The sequence below is a fragment of the Cavia porcellus genome, unplaced genomic scaffold (assembly GCF_034190915.1).
Source record: "Cavia porcellus strain 051 isolate PalLab524CR breed Dunkin Hartley unplaced genomic scaffold, mCavPor4.1 scaffold_27, whole genome shotgun sequence".
Taxonomy (NCBI): Eukaryota; Metazoa; Chordata; class Mammalia; order Rodentia; family Caviidae; genus Cavia; species Cavia porcellus.
Window position 1 is genome coordinate 52,144,664 of NW_026947510.1, and position 13,503 is coordinate 52,158,166.

The window sequence follows — 13,503 nt, forward strand, 5'->3', positions numbered from 1 at the left end:
TGGGATTGCATTTTGCTTTTTCATTTTGTCATTCTCACCTCTTAGCTCATGCAAACTGGTTTGTTTGACTTTGCCTTTTCCTGACTTAAAGCTGTACACCCACCCAAGATGAAAATACCTGCTATCTACTGATGGCCATTAGTTACCCCTGCAGAGCATCCCTGACTGCCTTTCAACAACTATGACCTCCTTCAGCCTGAAGGAGGCACAACAGTCATTGCCCATTACTCCCTCATGGCAGTTTGGGTTACATCTTCAGAGGGGGGAAAGTTGTACGCAGCAGAGTTAGATGGAAATATTATAGACAGGCAACCAGGTCTAGGCCCTAAAGGGACCTGGCACACAGAAGCAGATGTCTTGTGACCTTGGAGGAGACAGACACTTATCTCAAAACAAAAGGCAAAACAAATGCAACCACACCCTAAGTATAAACACCAAGTATTAATATTCTAAATATATATGGATCACCTTGAGGAAGCCAGGAGCCACCATCCCAACCCCCTACAGGAAGTCACTGCTCCATAAGATTGCCCACTTGCTATCCCCATTTGTCCTTGATTTAGTGAATTTTACCTGAATAATCTTATTGATTGACCATAGTTCTGTCCCACCTTGTGCCTCTCTACCTTGTGAGTTCTCAATTTTCCACATCTTGGATCTGTTTCACTTTGTGGTTTTACTCTATTAAAGTCCCTAGAAAAGACAGAGTCTTTGGCAACCCACTCAGGACTCTTTCTGTCTCTCTCCCAGACCAAAGCTTTCTTTCTCTCAATAAATATATTCTGCTCTTCTTCCTTTCTTTCTTTCTTTTTTGTCTTTTTGAGACAGGATCTCACTATGCAGTTCAGGCTAACCTTGGGCTTACTTTGTAGGCCAGGCTGGTCTCATACTCACAAATGGTTCTCCTGCCTCAGTCTCTAAAGTGCTGGGATTACAGGAGTGCACCATCATGTCTAGCTATATTCTGCCCTAAAAACACAAAAAACAAAAAATACATGTCTTATTTTTGATATCCAATGTTTTGTTCCCTTTTGCTATTTTGTTCTGTTCCTGTATATGGTAACCTCAGCAACTATTTTGAAGATAGAAATATGAAATATAACAACTATTGCTAAATCCTATTGTCTTGTTTTGAAAACCTATATAACTGTTGTTGCTCTTAGTTGGGTCATTTTTAAAAATTTATTTCTTTTCTTAATTTTTCTTTCTTTGAAAAAAAGAGGTGGTACCAAACTCCAAGACAATCTCCACCCGTCTCCAGAAAAGAAGTCAACGATTTCCCTTTCCCCTTGCTCATTTTCTAAGCCCTACACTTATGACTTCCCCATTCCTATCAGGTTGAGAAGATGGTTTCTGAGTCTGTTTCACACTTATCAGCCAAGAATAAAAGTCTGTTCCATTGTTTAGTAGATGCTCGGTCCTAGTGTTGGTAGGTGTCTAACACTGGCACTGGCTGGAAGCAGAGCAGGACATTAGACTCTGGGCAGAGGTGTTGGAGGCATCTCAGAGGACACAGCTCATGACATCAGGGGTGCACTGGTGCTCTGAAGGAAGACACACCAAAGCAAAATCCTGGGAGACACATGGGCACTGGGGCCCCTTGTTCAGTGTTTGTAAGGTGCCTGTGCCATCCTCAGTGTCTCCTCTTGGTCCATAGACATGATATCTGCAGAAGGCACCCACCAAGCATGCAGCAGGGTGCAGGGCATGTGAGAACTGTGCAATGCAAAAGAGGACAGGAAAGTGGGTGTGCTAAGAGAAGTTGCGCAAAATGGATGAGGTTAGTATACTCCTGGGGGTGCTGGGCATGGTGATTGGAGGATCTCCCCACTCTGTCAGTGGCCTGTCTTTTCCCCTCAGCCAAGGTGGGCTGCACCAGGCCTGCGAGATCCATGGCTCAGCTAGCAGGGTGGTGCCCGTAGGAAGGATGTGGAGTTGTGTAATCAGGAGCTGCTGAGAAATTCTGTTTCAGTTTTTCTATTGGGATCCTGGGTCTCTCTGCCTGGAGGACATCTCTGCTCATGACTCAGCCCTCAGCTGGCAATAGGATCTTCAGAGTTCAGCACAGCTGGGGTGAGTCCCAACATAGACAGAGGTGGGTTCTTTGGTAAATGGGGAAGTGAGCTTTGGGATTGGGCCCCAGGTCCCACAGTGAAGCAGCAGGAGAGGATGGATTTGTGCCCAGGTGTGTGTCTGACTGCTCCCCTCCCTTGGACCTTAAGCTGAAGAGAGGAGAAGACCACACAGATGGGGCACACAGTTCTCCTGGGCTCAGCTCAGGTGGAAGGAGACAGAGCCATGTGACCCTGAGATGTGCTGTGGTCATGGCCACTGCCTCTGGAAATTTAGAAGAACCAAAAGGGGTGGAGAAGGGCAGAGGACTGACCTGTTCTTGTGGCTTGACCCTGAGACTGGGTCTGCTACTGTAATATTCGGGGGCAGAGGGATTCTTCCAAGACAGAAGGGTTCTGCAGTTGTCTTACCGACACTGTCCTTGGATATCTGCTCTGTGCCAGGTCCTATGGGTAAGTTAAGGTCCTGGGAGAGGTCTGAGCTCCTGGGACCCAGGGCAAGTATCTGAGCACGTATATTGCATCTTGAACCCATGGGCCCTCACTGGTCCCCCAGCTCAGCCTGTGGGGGAGGGAAGAAGAAGGCAGAGGCTGTTCTGTATGCTTGGACAGGCCTGGTGCCCAGACCTGGGGACTGAGAGTGGTAGGTTGCAGACTGGTGCCCCCAGTACCTTTGTGACTTTGTAACATGGACTCTAGTCTTTGCTCATTTATGGTTGCTTGTTAGTTATGTCCTTTGTTTTTTTGGCGTTGAAAACCAAACCTCTCTGAGCATTACTCCCACACCCTTACATACTTTTACTCTAAGTCACCAGGACACACTTGGGGCACATTAGAAACTAGATGGGAACTGCTGATCATTCTCCAAAACTCTGGAACCTTCCACCCTCTCCCCCACACCAAGATGGGGTGCATGGCTACACCAATGGGCAGCACTGGCTATTTTTGATCTGGCCAAGTTTCTAGGATTTCATGAGACTGCAGCAGGGATGACAACAGGAACCCTGGCTTGGATAAACACAGACTCCTGGGTGTCCAGTAGAAGGACCCAGCAGTCTCCTTCTTGCAAGGCTGCCTGAGAGGGTTTGGGGCAGACAGCAGGGAGCAGAAGGACCTGATATGGAGGGGAAGGTGGGATAGGATTTCCAGGCACACACAACCCAGCAATGGCCTCGGATCCAATGTGCACATCATGGTCCAAGAAGGTGGCTTGGAACCAAGGTGCCAGTTGGGCAGGGAGAAGTAAGGAAGAAGCAGTTGTAGCAGGCAGGAGGGCCTGGATGCTACATTCAGGGTTTCAACTTGACCTTGGTAGCTCGTTAAAGATTCTTAGGAGACGTGTGCTGTCTTTCCCTTGGGGATGGACCATACTGACCACTGAGAAGAGGCTGTACTGAAACCTCTGTTCCATCCCCTTAGAGAACCCAGAACACAGCTGATAGGGAAGGGAGGGCTCCCTGGCTGGGAGGAGGCTGTGGCCAGGACAGAGCCAGGCAGGTGGTACCTGGGCTTCTTCCCAGCACCTCCCCTCTCCTCCTACCCTCAGCCTTTGCAGGGTTCCAGCTGCTGCAGGCTCAGTCACAGTGTCTTGCCCACTGTGTCCCACACTGGCATGTGGCTGAGGCTCCAGATGAGAGTCAGAGTGAGATCAACAGTGAGTAGGGTGGGCAACAACTGAGGTGAACCTTCACTGACAATGTGTGGAGTCACCAAGACCCCAGGACTTTCTACCTGCCCAGGTCTCTGACTCAGCTCACAGTCCCAGGATCTCCTGACCTCAGAATGCTGTGCTGTCTCTGGGATTGGGGGGCATTGGAAACAGGGAGAAGCTGAATGGGGCAGTGGACTATCTCATACCTGGCCTTTAGAGCAACAGGATCCCAAGAAATGCCTCTGATGAGCTTCTCTTGTGCCTCATTGGTCAGGCCTGGGTCACGTGATCACCATAAACAGTCAGAAGCCCTAGGAAGCAGACACCCCGATGTGCTGTGGCATGTGGGAACAGAGAAGCTTTGTGGTCAGTGGCCAGGAACCCAGTGGCCATGGGAGCCTTATGGTGCTGAGACAATGTCACAGAATGAAGAGCAGCACCCAAGAGGGATATATCCGGATGTGAGCAGACCTGCTGTGTCCCAGTGAGAAAAAAGGACCTGCTGGCTCTGTGCCCATCTCGAGTGGACCTCACAGGGACACTTCACACCTTCACACCTGGGTTTATTCTTTCCTTCTCACATGGCAGACACCACCCATGTCTCCAAAAGCCCTGTCCTCCAGCCCAGGACATGCTGCACTCCATGGTCAGTGGAAAGGTGGAGTTTGCTGCATTCCTTGAGGAAGGAGGATGGGGTGAGGGTGCACAGCTCTCAGGAAGGGGCACTAGAAAGAAGCCCTTGTGGGAGAGGGCTTGAGTCCTCAGGGAAGTCAGATTGGGTCAGTGAAGCAGGCTCTGCACTGTGGCTGTGGACTGTGAAGGGCTATCTATGGCCATCTCAGCAAACCTATCTGTAGTGAGAAGACACCAAAATAACAGGAAACCAACACTTGCTCTGTGTACCCAACACAGAGTGGGTCTGTGGCTATAAAAATATCCCTGAAATCAGATAATTCATAAATTTAGGGATTACCTCTTGGTTCTGGAAGCAGGTTCTAAGGGCATGGAGCTGTGGTCTCCTGGGCACTGAGGAGTCCCTTCCTATGGCACCTTAAGATGGTGGAGGGTGTCACAGAGCAAGGGAGTGTAATGGAGGCAAAGTTCACACAGGAGAATCTCTGAGCTTTGTTCACACAAATGATGAGAAACAAGGTGAGGTGCAAAATCTGGGCCGGGCAGCAGAGGGCGCTGCGCGGCCGCTGCAGTGTGGAAGCATGGCCAGGCAGGCCTCAGGCATCCTGGGGCACAGGTGAGATTACTAAAACAGGGAGGTGGGCACAGGGTACCAGGTACGGATTTGGAATGAGACGTGTCGCTGACAGTAAACACGCATGCGCTGGTGTATAGTATGTGTACTGAAGGGAGTAGAGTGTGGTTATCGAAGCATTGGAGGTAGACCAGAGGGTGCTGAGTTCAAGCCCTGGTCCCTGCACATCTGTGAAATCTCAGCTCCTCACCTGGCCTTCCTGACAGTTCTCACAGCTATAAAAGGAGCCATGGCTGTTTCCCCACGGAGTGTGTGGAGACTGAATGAGCCCCAGGGAAGGGTGCTGCACCTCGCAGACCTCAGTAGACACCGCCCAGCATCCTTAGTGAGCGTGGTATTCCCAGCCAGCTCCTCACAGAGCATGATTCCATCTGCTCTCTGTGTGTGGGCTCCCTGGTTTCTACAGGGCTGGTGCTCACCCCATTGCACTCCTGTTCCATCACAGAACCCTGGTCCTCTACCTGGCAGGGGTGAGGCAGAGGGAGCTGGGCAGGACCACTGCCTTCCTTTAAATAGCAGCCCTGAGCCTTGGGCAGAGCACACCTTGGGCAGAGTCTGACCTTTACTGCCTCCAGGGAGGGCAGCCTGGAGAGCTGGCCTGCAGCACCTGCCTCTTGCCACCTCTCCCCCATTGGACTCCCTGTAGGGTTTCATGATTTGTTTCCTCCCCCTCTGCAGACTGGGAGCCCTGGTGAGCTCTAAAGAAAACCTCTCAGAGACACCACTGCTGACGTCATTGAGGCTGCTGCTAACATGGCCAGCAAACCCTCCCCAGGTACTGTGCTTCTTCTTCTCTGGGGGGGTCCTCTCTCACCTCCACTGAGGTGAAGCTCCCCAGAAGAGCCGTTGTGCAGAGCAGTTGAGGAAGGAAAAGAGGCGTCCCTGGGGGACCCGTGGATCTTCTGAGCAGAGCCTGTGGCTCCCTTCCCAGTCCTCTCCTCAGGGACAGGGCTCAGCTGCTCACTTCCTCCCAGCCCGGCTCCAAGTCAGGGTCACAGGTGAGCACAGAACTGTCTTGGGGACACTATCTCAGGCACTGACCCTGGTGCACTGCCCATGAGGAGGTGGCTCCCTCCAGTTCTTGCTCTGTGGGGCTCAACTGCTCTTAGTGGCTCAGGAGGAAGAGTGGCCATAGTGTCACTGTCTTGGACCTGGATGTTACCTTTGTCACCTGCCATCTGTGTGACCTGGAGCCCTTCCACTTCTCTTTCACCAGAGAACAGCATCTCTCCGGGTCCTGTGAGGATCAGGTATAGCAGGGAGAGCTCTTTGATCGTGGTCTCTCCCCTCCTGGGACCCTATTTCTTTCATTTGCCTCCTTCCCCCACCTCCTGCTTCACCCATGGAGCTGTGTACAGCACCTGCCCTGCCCTGCCAGGGACAGGCACCAGCTCAGCAGGTGTGACTGCTCCAGACCCAGCTGATTCCATTCAGCTCTCCCGGAAGGAAAACCTGGGGTGCAAGGAAGCAACCTCCTCCCCCGAGTAGCCCCTCCTTCCTTCAGTCCTGTTTTCTTCCCCCTCCACTGGGCACGTTAGAACCAGGTCCGTTCCTCACTTCTTCCCCAGCCTGGAGAGCAAACAGTGCTCTCAGGAGCTATGGCGAAGAACAAGGAAGGGAGAAGCCTGGAGCGGGCTGGGCCTGGTGGCTCCCGAGATGAACCCCTCCTTGTTTAACAGTTGAGGCCAGCGCGGGGCCAGAGGTGCCACCAGAAATTGTGTTTCCTGAGACCGGAAGAAATTGTTTCCAGAGACAAAAGCTTGTGGTTGGATTCTGGACAGATCAGGTCTGGCTACTTCTGTAAACTCCAACTGATAAAAGTAATGGTAAAAAGCAGGGAGGGGACAGGAAAGGGTAGAGCTCCAGGGAGAGACAGGGGGACCTGAGTCCTCAGCCCCATGCTCAGAGGTGCTGCCGTGAGCTCCTGGATTCTACAAACAAGGGGACAGCAGTGTGCACAGTCACGTGGTCTATGTAGATGCAGCCTGGTGGGCCATGGTCTCAGCACTGGTCAGGCGGGGCTTCCCCACAGCAGTGGTGGAGTGCCTCTGCCCTGGGGAGCACTCTCCCCTCCTCAGAAACTGCTGACCCAGGCAGGAGAGATGACTCAGAGCAAAGGAGGCAGATGGGAATCGCAGGCAGACGCCAGTGTCCACCCTGCTGTAGTTCCCCGCTGGCCATCTGCAGGCCAGGGTAGAGTCAGTGCTTTCACAGCGGCAGCCTCTCAGGGCTCCTCACAGATCACAAGGAGGAGTGGAGAGTCCAGCCCCACCCATCCTCACCAACCTGAAGAATCCCCTCCTCAGACAGGCTTAGAGCAAACAGGTCTTGTTTTCATCACAGCTTTACCCAGTAGTACATGGTTTCAAACATTTATTTTCTTTAAAAATTTTGCCAGCAATTTCTAAAGTAGATTGCATAAGTCACAGAAAAATTTAAAAACACCCGTTTCTAAGTGTTATAAAAAACTGACCAGTTCACCTTGGATTTAAATGACCTTCCTTGTTCCTGTTTGGGCAGCCACTTTTCGTGACTGGGTCTTGATTTGTTTATAAAATAAGAATAATGTCTCTCTAATGAAAATGCAGTGGGAACACATTTCCTGTCATGTCTCTGTAGCACACAGAAACACGCACTGGTACCCAGTCCCTGTCCTGTGGTTCCATTACCTCCAGGCCTGCAGGCGGGCTCTTTCTGGTGACTCAGGTAGTAACACTGCCTTCTGCTGCCCTGAGACCACTTACAGCCCTCACAGTGCTTACCTCCTGTAAGGTGAGCATTGATTTGCTTCCATGACAACACATTAATGCCTCTATCACAATTAGCAAGAAGTATACTACATATGTGCTTGGCGTTTTTTTTTTCTAAGAATTGAGAATTATTTTTAGCTGTCTATATAAAAACACATAACAAAAATAATTTGAATGTTTCCCTTTCAAACAAATGACAAATGTTTGAGGCAATAAAGTACAGATTTCCGTGAATTATCACATTGTATTTCATAAATACACATAATTTGTTATGTGTTCGTTAAAACAAACATTTGCAAAATTATTTTTAAAAGATTAAAAGTTCTGGATTTCTCAACGTATCTAGGTCCCACAGACTAAGAGGCTCTTCTCTCTCCCCTGCTCTCTAAATATATGTACATTTACTATAAATGCTTTGTAAATAATATAAACAGTGGTACCTCAGTTCACCAGCTGAATTCTCTCCACAGTCTTTGTTGTAATCCAAATTCCCTGAGTACTCCATCAAATTTCTTTATAAGGTCAACATTGAACCTAATCACTGAATGTGATTTGGTTCTCATCCAACTCAGTTTATCACCAGAAGCATGTAAAGAATCAAGTTCATGGACCGGGATACTGCTGTTCATGTAACTTCATAATAACAACACACAAAAGCAATCCACACCCTTACTATGTTCACTGTGTTCTAATATTGATAGTCTGATTTCCTCTTAAAAGGGCTGCTCTTAACCCAATCACTGAATTTCAGAACCCACAGAGGGGTAAAAACTCACACCAGGAAGATGAGGGGACACACCATGTGGCACACAGAGGGGAAGGGGTGGGTGAACCCGTGTTTGGAAGGTTCCCACTCCCCGGGCCGAGGCGCACATTCTGAGTTCTGTGCTGAGGCACTTTCATGGTGTGTTCGTCTCCTCCTGGGACCATCCCAGGACTCCACAGCTGGGAGCCTAAACAAATGACGCCTCTTTTCTCCTGGTCCGGGAAGCAAAATCTGTGATGAAGGGGAGGCAGGGCTGGTCTCCAGTCAGGGATCTCTTCCTGTTTGCAGAGGGAGTCGCCTCACTGTGTGTGCACGTGGCCTTTCTCTGTGCATGGGGAGAGGTCAAGAAGAAGAGCCAGAGAGCGAGAGTGGGAGGGAAAGAGCTTGATTTGCTTTTATGAGGACACCAGTCGTACAGATCAGGGCCCTCTAATTTTCTCTCTGTAATTTGACTTATTTCAAGGACCTGTCTATAAATTTGGCTCCTGGGCTTGGGGTTTAACATGTGAATCTGAGGCCACATTTTGGTCCATGACACTGGTTTCTCCATCTGAAGTGTCCCATGTGACAGCAGCTCCTAGGATCAACATTAACTGCCTGTACTCAGAGCCCTTTACCCTGCACTGCACTGTCATGTGACCCTGTTCCTTTTCCCTCAACCAGAAAGCCACAGCTTCGTGGAGGGTGTCACTGAGCATATCCTGGACACAGTGAGCAGTGAAGATCTGCCGCAACTGCTGGCTAATGTCATCTGGATGATACTGGAGAAGACAACTGATCTGACCAGGTCACCTGTACAGGGAGCCCTGGCAATGCTGCCCAGATCTCCACTGGGCTGGGGTTCTCAGGGGCAGACCCAGCTCTTCCAGGCTGTTTCTGTGATTGTGGTCCACGGTGCCCTTTCTCCAGAATCCCGGAGGGAAATGCTCTCCATGTCATCTCCTGGCAGTGAATGGCCTCAGGGTGAAGGGACCGGGCACCCACAGTGGGCAGGATCCCTGCTGCCGGCGTGAGTGGTGTGGTCTCTGCTCCTCTCTTCACCACATCCTGCCTTAGTTTCTTCATTCTTTGGGTTTCCTTGTAGGAAAGATAAGATGCTGTGTGAAAGTGCTTAGCATGTGGCTGACACACGGCAGGGGCTCCAGCAAAGGAAACTGTGACAAGGGCAGGAGGGAAGCAGCAGGGCCAAGGGTCCACCTCGCACATGGGAGCCAAGAAGGACTTGCCTGAGGAAAGTCCTATAAATGTAGACCTCATGAGTTGTGTTTCTAGGCCTTGCGGCTCAGCCATTTATCTTTGCATCTCAGGAGTTGTACAAACACAGAAGGACATTCATCTCTGTGGTATTTTTGAGAAAGTCACTTGTGTTTCATGGAGACCAGGCTGATCTTGATCTATGTTGCCCAGGTTGGCATCAGGCTGGCCATCCTTCTGCTTCATCCTGTTGAGTGCTGAGAGTGCAGGTGTGCACCACCATGCTGGACGAGGATGCAGAGGCCACAATGGAGTAGGAGAGAGCTGGATGAGGCCCTGGCTGTCCATCAGCTCCAAACTTTGAGGCTCATGCCTCAGAGATGTAAATAGCCATGTGTTCAATGTGAGAAGCAATTGAATATTTTAGACGCTCATGAGCTGGGAGTCAGAGGGGGAAGACGCCCTTCCCAGAGGAACCTGCAGCAGGGGCAGAGCCAGGGCTGGGGGTGGGGTACATGGGGTCTGGGATGGAGCAGTAAGAAGGATGGGGGTGCAGGACTGACAGAGGGAGAGAAGGCAGGTGCTGAAGGCTCAGAACATGGGGAGGTCATGGGCCCAGCAGAGGACTCAGAGTTAGTGAGGGCTCCTTTCCTGTCCTTGTTGTGACCCATCCCAGGTAGCTCACAGGCCTGTGGTGGTGGTTGACTCCTTCACACCCTGTTGGTCACCAAGGGATTCTCTGCTATCATCTGGGACCCTTTTCTCTTCACAGAGTAGGCCTGACCATCAGGAAGGCAGTGGCTTAGTGACAGATTCCTCGGGTAGAATGGTGGACAGCCTCTTTTGTATTGTTTGAGAGTCTGAGAACACAGACTCCTCAGCACAGAGGGGACTTTCTCTACTATCCTGTGAAGTTTCAGGGTTCTCAGCCTCTAGATTCAGAGATGGATCTCATGGTCTCCCAATTCTCTGCATGTGGTCTTTGCACAAACTCAGGAGAAGTGTCACTGGCTTAGGTGTCATTTCAGCTCATGACATCAGACAGGAAGGTCCTGGTCATAGGGTCAGGGGTGCACCTGAGCTGTAAGGTAGGTAGAGAGGGTTTGGGCAGGGTCAATGGCCAGAGCTCCTCCTTCGCAGTCAGTTCTAACAGTAGCTGGATCCATCGACCTTTGGCTCAAAGTGCCAAGGGCACCAGACATTAGAATAGCATTCATGGGAGGCCAACTGGGCTTTCTGATTGCTTTTGCCTCAGAGAGTTTTCTTTTTATATCTTATTCCTCAGAGTTAATGGAAACACACAGCTCAAAAGCACAGTTTCCAAAACCACCCTTTTGACACCAACTCAAAATCTGAGAACTCCTCCAAACCACAGACAGGTGTGACAATTCACTAGAGGTCCTTGCACAATCACTAAAAATGTTTATTACACACTTACAGTGTATCACAGGGACAGGCATAGGGTAACATCAGTCATACAAAGGGATAGAGAGAGCTGGAACTGGCAGGCTTCAAGCATGAAGCTTGCATTTTCTGCAGGACACAATATGCTCCCAGATGCGATGTGTGGCAGCTCATAGGTGCACACTCCAAGCAATCAGTACCTTCCTGGGACCTGCAAATCACATCGTAGTAGGGGCAAAGTGCAGGCTTCCCTTTGGTTAAAACTATCTCCTCACTATGCATTAAGCTTCTCTGAACTAAAGCTCTCCCCAATATTGTTCCACTTCTTTGTGTTTATCTACAAAGCATTTGCCCCACAAATACTTTGCTCTCATGGCATTGACCTTGCACGAGATGGTGCTTTATCATATACTCATGATTAAAGAGCACCTGAAAATGATGTGCAATCAAGGACCTCTTTATGAAGTAACTAGAAGTAACTAGTTGTGTGTGTGTGTGTGTGTGTGTGTGTGTGTGTGTGTGTGTGTGCGCCAGAGATTGAACTCACATCCTGGTGCTTATCAGGAAAGTGCTGGAAGAGCTGAGCTAAATCCACGGCCCTCGAGGACCCCTTTCTGAAGTAAAGATATCCAAGACATGTTTCTATCAGGTAGAAAAATTCTATGCATCTTTTCATTTGATTCTTTTCATTTGATTATAATGAACCTCTGCCATGTAGACAGGACAGATCTTATGAAGTGGATTTTCTAAACAGAAAAACTGTCTTGCTTCATCCTTTGACCTTTACTGTTGCAGGGAAGAGGCAGGTGCTGTGCATGAGGCTCTGATTAAACTTGAAGCTGACAGTGATGAAAAGATTCAGATGACGAAGTTGTTCTTGAACACATTTCCCCCTGTGAAAAAGAAGATGCAGGAGCACATAGCCAAGCTCTATGCCCTTGCAGCGAGAATTGACAAGGTGCATAAGGACTGCACCATCACCAAGGTGGTCGCCAGATCCAGCGGTGCCCTGTCTGGCATCCTGACCATCCTTGGTATTGCTCTGGCACCTGTGACAGCAGGTGGCAGTCTGGTGCTATCTGCCACTGGGCTTGGGCTGGGAGCAGCAGCTACTGTGACTGGTATTTCGGCCAGCATCGTGGATCATGCAACTAAGTTTCTTGCAAAAGCTAAAGCCAGGCACCTGCTGTCAAGCACAGTAGTCACAAAGAACGATGTTCTAAGGGCTGTGCAAAAGGATACACCCAAAGTTCGTTCTGCAACCAAGAAGTGTGTGGAAACTTTCCAAAGCATTAAGAAGAATGTCTGTGCATTTAAGATGGCCAAATCCAACCCTCGATTACTAGACAATGCCTACTGCTTCATGAAAACCGAGAAAATCTCAGTCCAAAGTGGAAAGCAGGTACAAAAAGTCTTTGGAGACACCGTTCTGGCAATGTCCAAAGGTGCCCGGCTCACAAGTGCAGCAATTGCAGGCTTTTTCACTTTGGTGGAGGTATTCGACCTTGTGAAGGACTCAATGCATTTGCACAAGGGAGCAAAGACAAAATCAGCTGCAGAGCTGCGACAGAAGGCTCAGGTTCTGGAGGGGAAGTTGGAGGAGCTTACCCAGAACTATGAGAGTTTGCATAGTTTCAGGCTACCTAAAACACCATCACCAGTCAATGCAGAGCTCAGTGCACATGGGCATTTCAAACACCTGGATGAAGACAGGAAGTCCAGTAGAGGAGAAAAGATGGTGAGATGAATAGTATGCAACTGGATGTTAAGGAATTTTGCATTTCTGTAACTGAGCACAACCGGGAAGGGGTTCGTGCAGATGAAGTAGGTTTAAGTGAAGGCAGGGACCTGGGGCTTGATATAAGGGATAGGAAGACCTAAAGCGTGGGAGATATAGAAGGAAAGAATTTCTTTTGTCCTAAAAAATCCCCTGGGGACCTCTATAGAAGCAGCTGCTGGAAGAAGCAGTGGGATGTTTGTGCAAACAGAAGAGCAGAAGTTAAGCAGCCACAGTTAGAACTGCTTAGGATACCAGAAGAATAAATGGGGCTCTGCTACCCAGCCTTTGCACAAGCTGACATCCAAAATCAGAGCAGTCTACACTTAGTGGCCTGTATCTCCTTCTTTCCATGTCAATAAATGCTTATCTCTGTCAGACAGTGAGTTCATGTTAATGGTGATGATGATGATGATGGTGGTGGTGATGATGGTGGTGATGATGATGGTGGTGGTGATGATGGTGATAGTGATGGCTGTGGTGGTGGTGGTGATGTTGGTGGTGACTGTGGTGATGGTATTGGGTGGTGGGAACTGATGGCAGTAGAGTCGGTGGAGTTCTTCACACTTGGCCAACCCCCCAGTACTGAGGAACCCATCAAGGAAGATGGTGATGTGTGGAG

General features: G+C 49.7%; 1 protein-coding gene across 5 annotated transcripts; it reads left to right on the top strand.

The window, feature by feature from the left end:
• Positions 1–1,930: 1,930 nt before the first annotated feature.
• LOC100728428 (apolipoprotein L2-like) lies at positions 1,931–13,259 on the top strand. Of its 5 annotated transcripts, XM_063238461.1 has the most exons (5): positions 1,999–2,073; positions 5,669–5,765; positions 6,670–6,776; positions 9,170–9,515; positions 11,900–13,259. In XM_063238461.1, the coding sequence occupies exons 4-5, from the start codon at positions 9,262–9,264 to the stop codon at positions 12,849–12,851; spliced, it is 1,206 nt and encodes a 401-aa protein (XP_063094531.1). In that variant the 5' UTR covers positions 1,999–2,073; positions 5,669–5,765; positions 6,670–6,776; positions 9,170–9,261; the 3' UTR covers positions 12,852–13,259. The 5 variants fall into 5 exon arrangements, with proteins under 5 accessions (XP_013008676.1, XP_013008678.1, XP_013008677.1 ...); XM_013153222.3 differs by lacking the exon at positions 6,670–6,776 and having other exon boundaries at positions 1,931–2,073; XM_013153224.3 differs by lacking the exon at positions 6,670–6,776 and having other exon boundaries at positions 1,931–2,073; positions 9,170–9,293.
• The last annotated feature ends 244 nt before the right edge of the window (positions 13,260–13,503 follow it).

Bases quoted from the DNA above. Each gene is read 5' to 3' on its own strand.
- LOC100728428 (XM_013153222.3), top strand. From the start codon at position 5,744: ATGGCCAGCAAACCCTCCCCAG. The intron at 5,766-9,169 runs GTACTGTGCTTC...TCCCTCAACCAG, and splicing joins GGCCAGCAAACCCTCCCCAG to AAAGCCACAGCTTCGTGGAG. The intron at 9,516-11,899 runs GTGAGTGGTGTG...TTACTGTTGCAG, and splicing joins GCAGGATCCCTGCTGCCGGC to GGAAGAGGCAGGTGCTGTGC.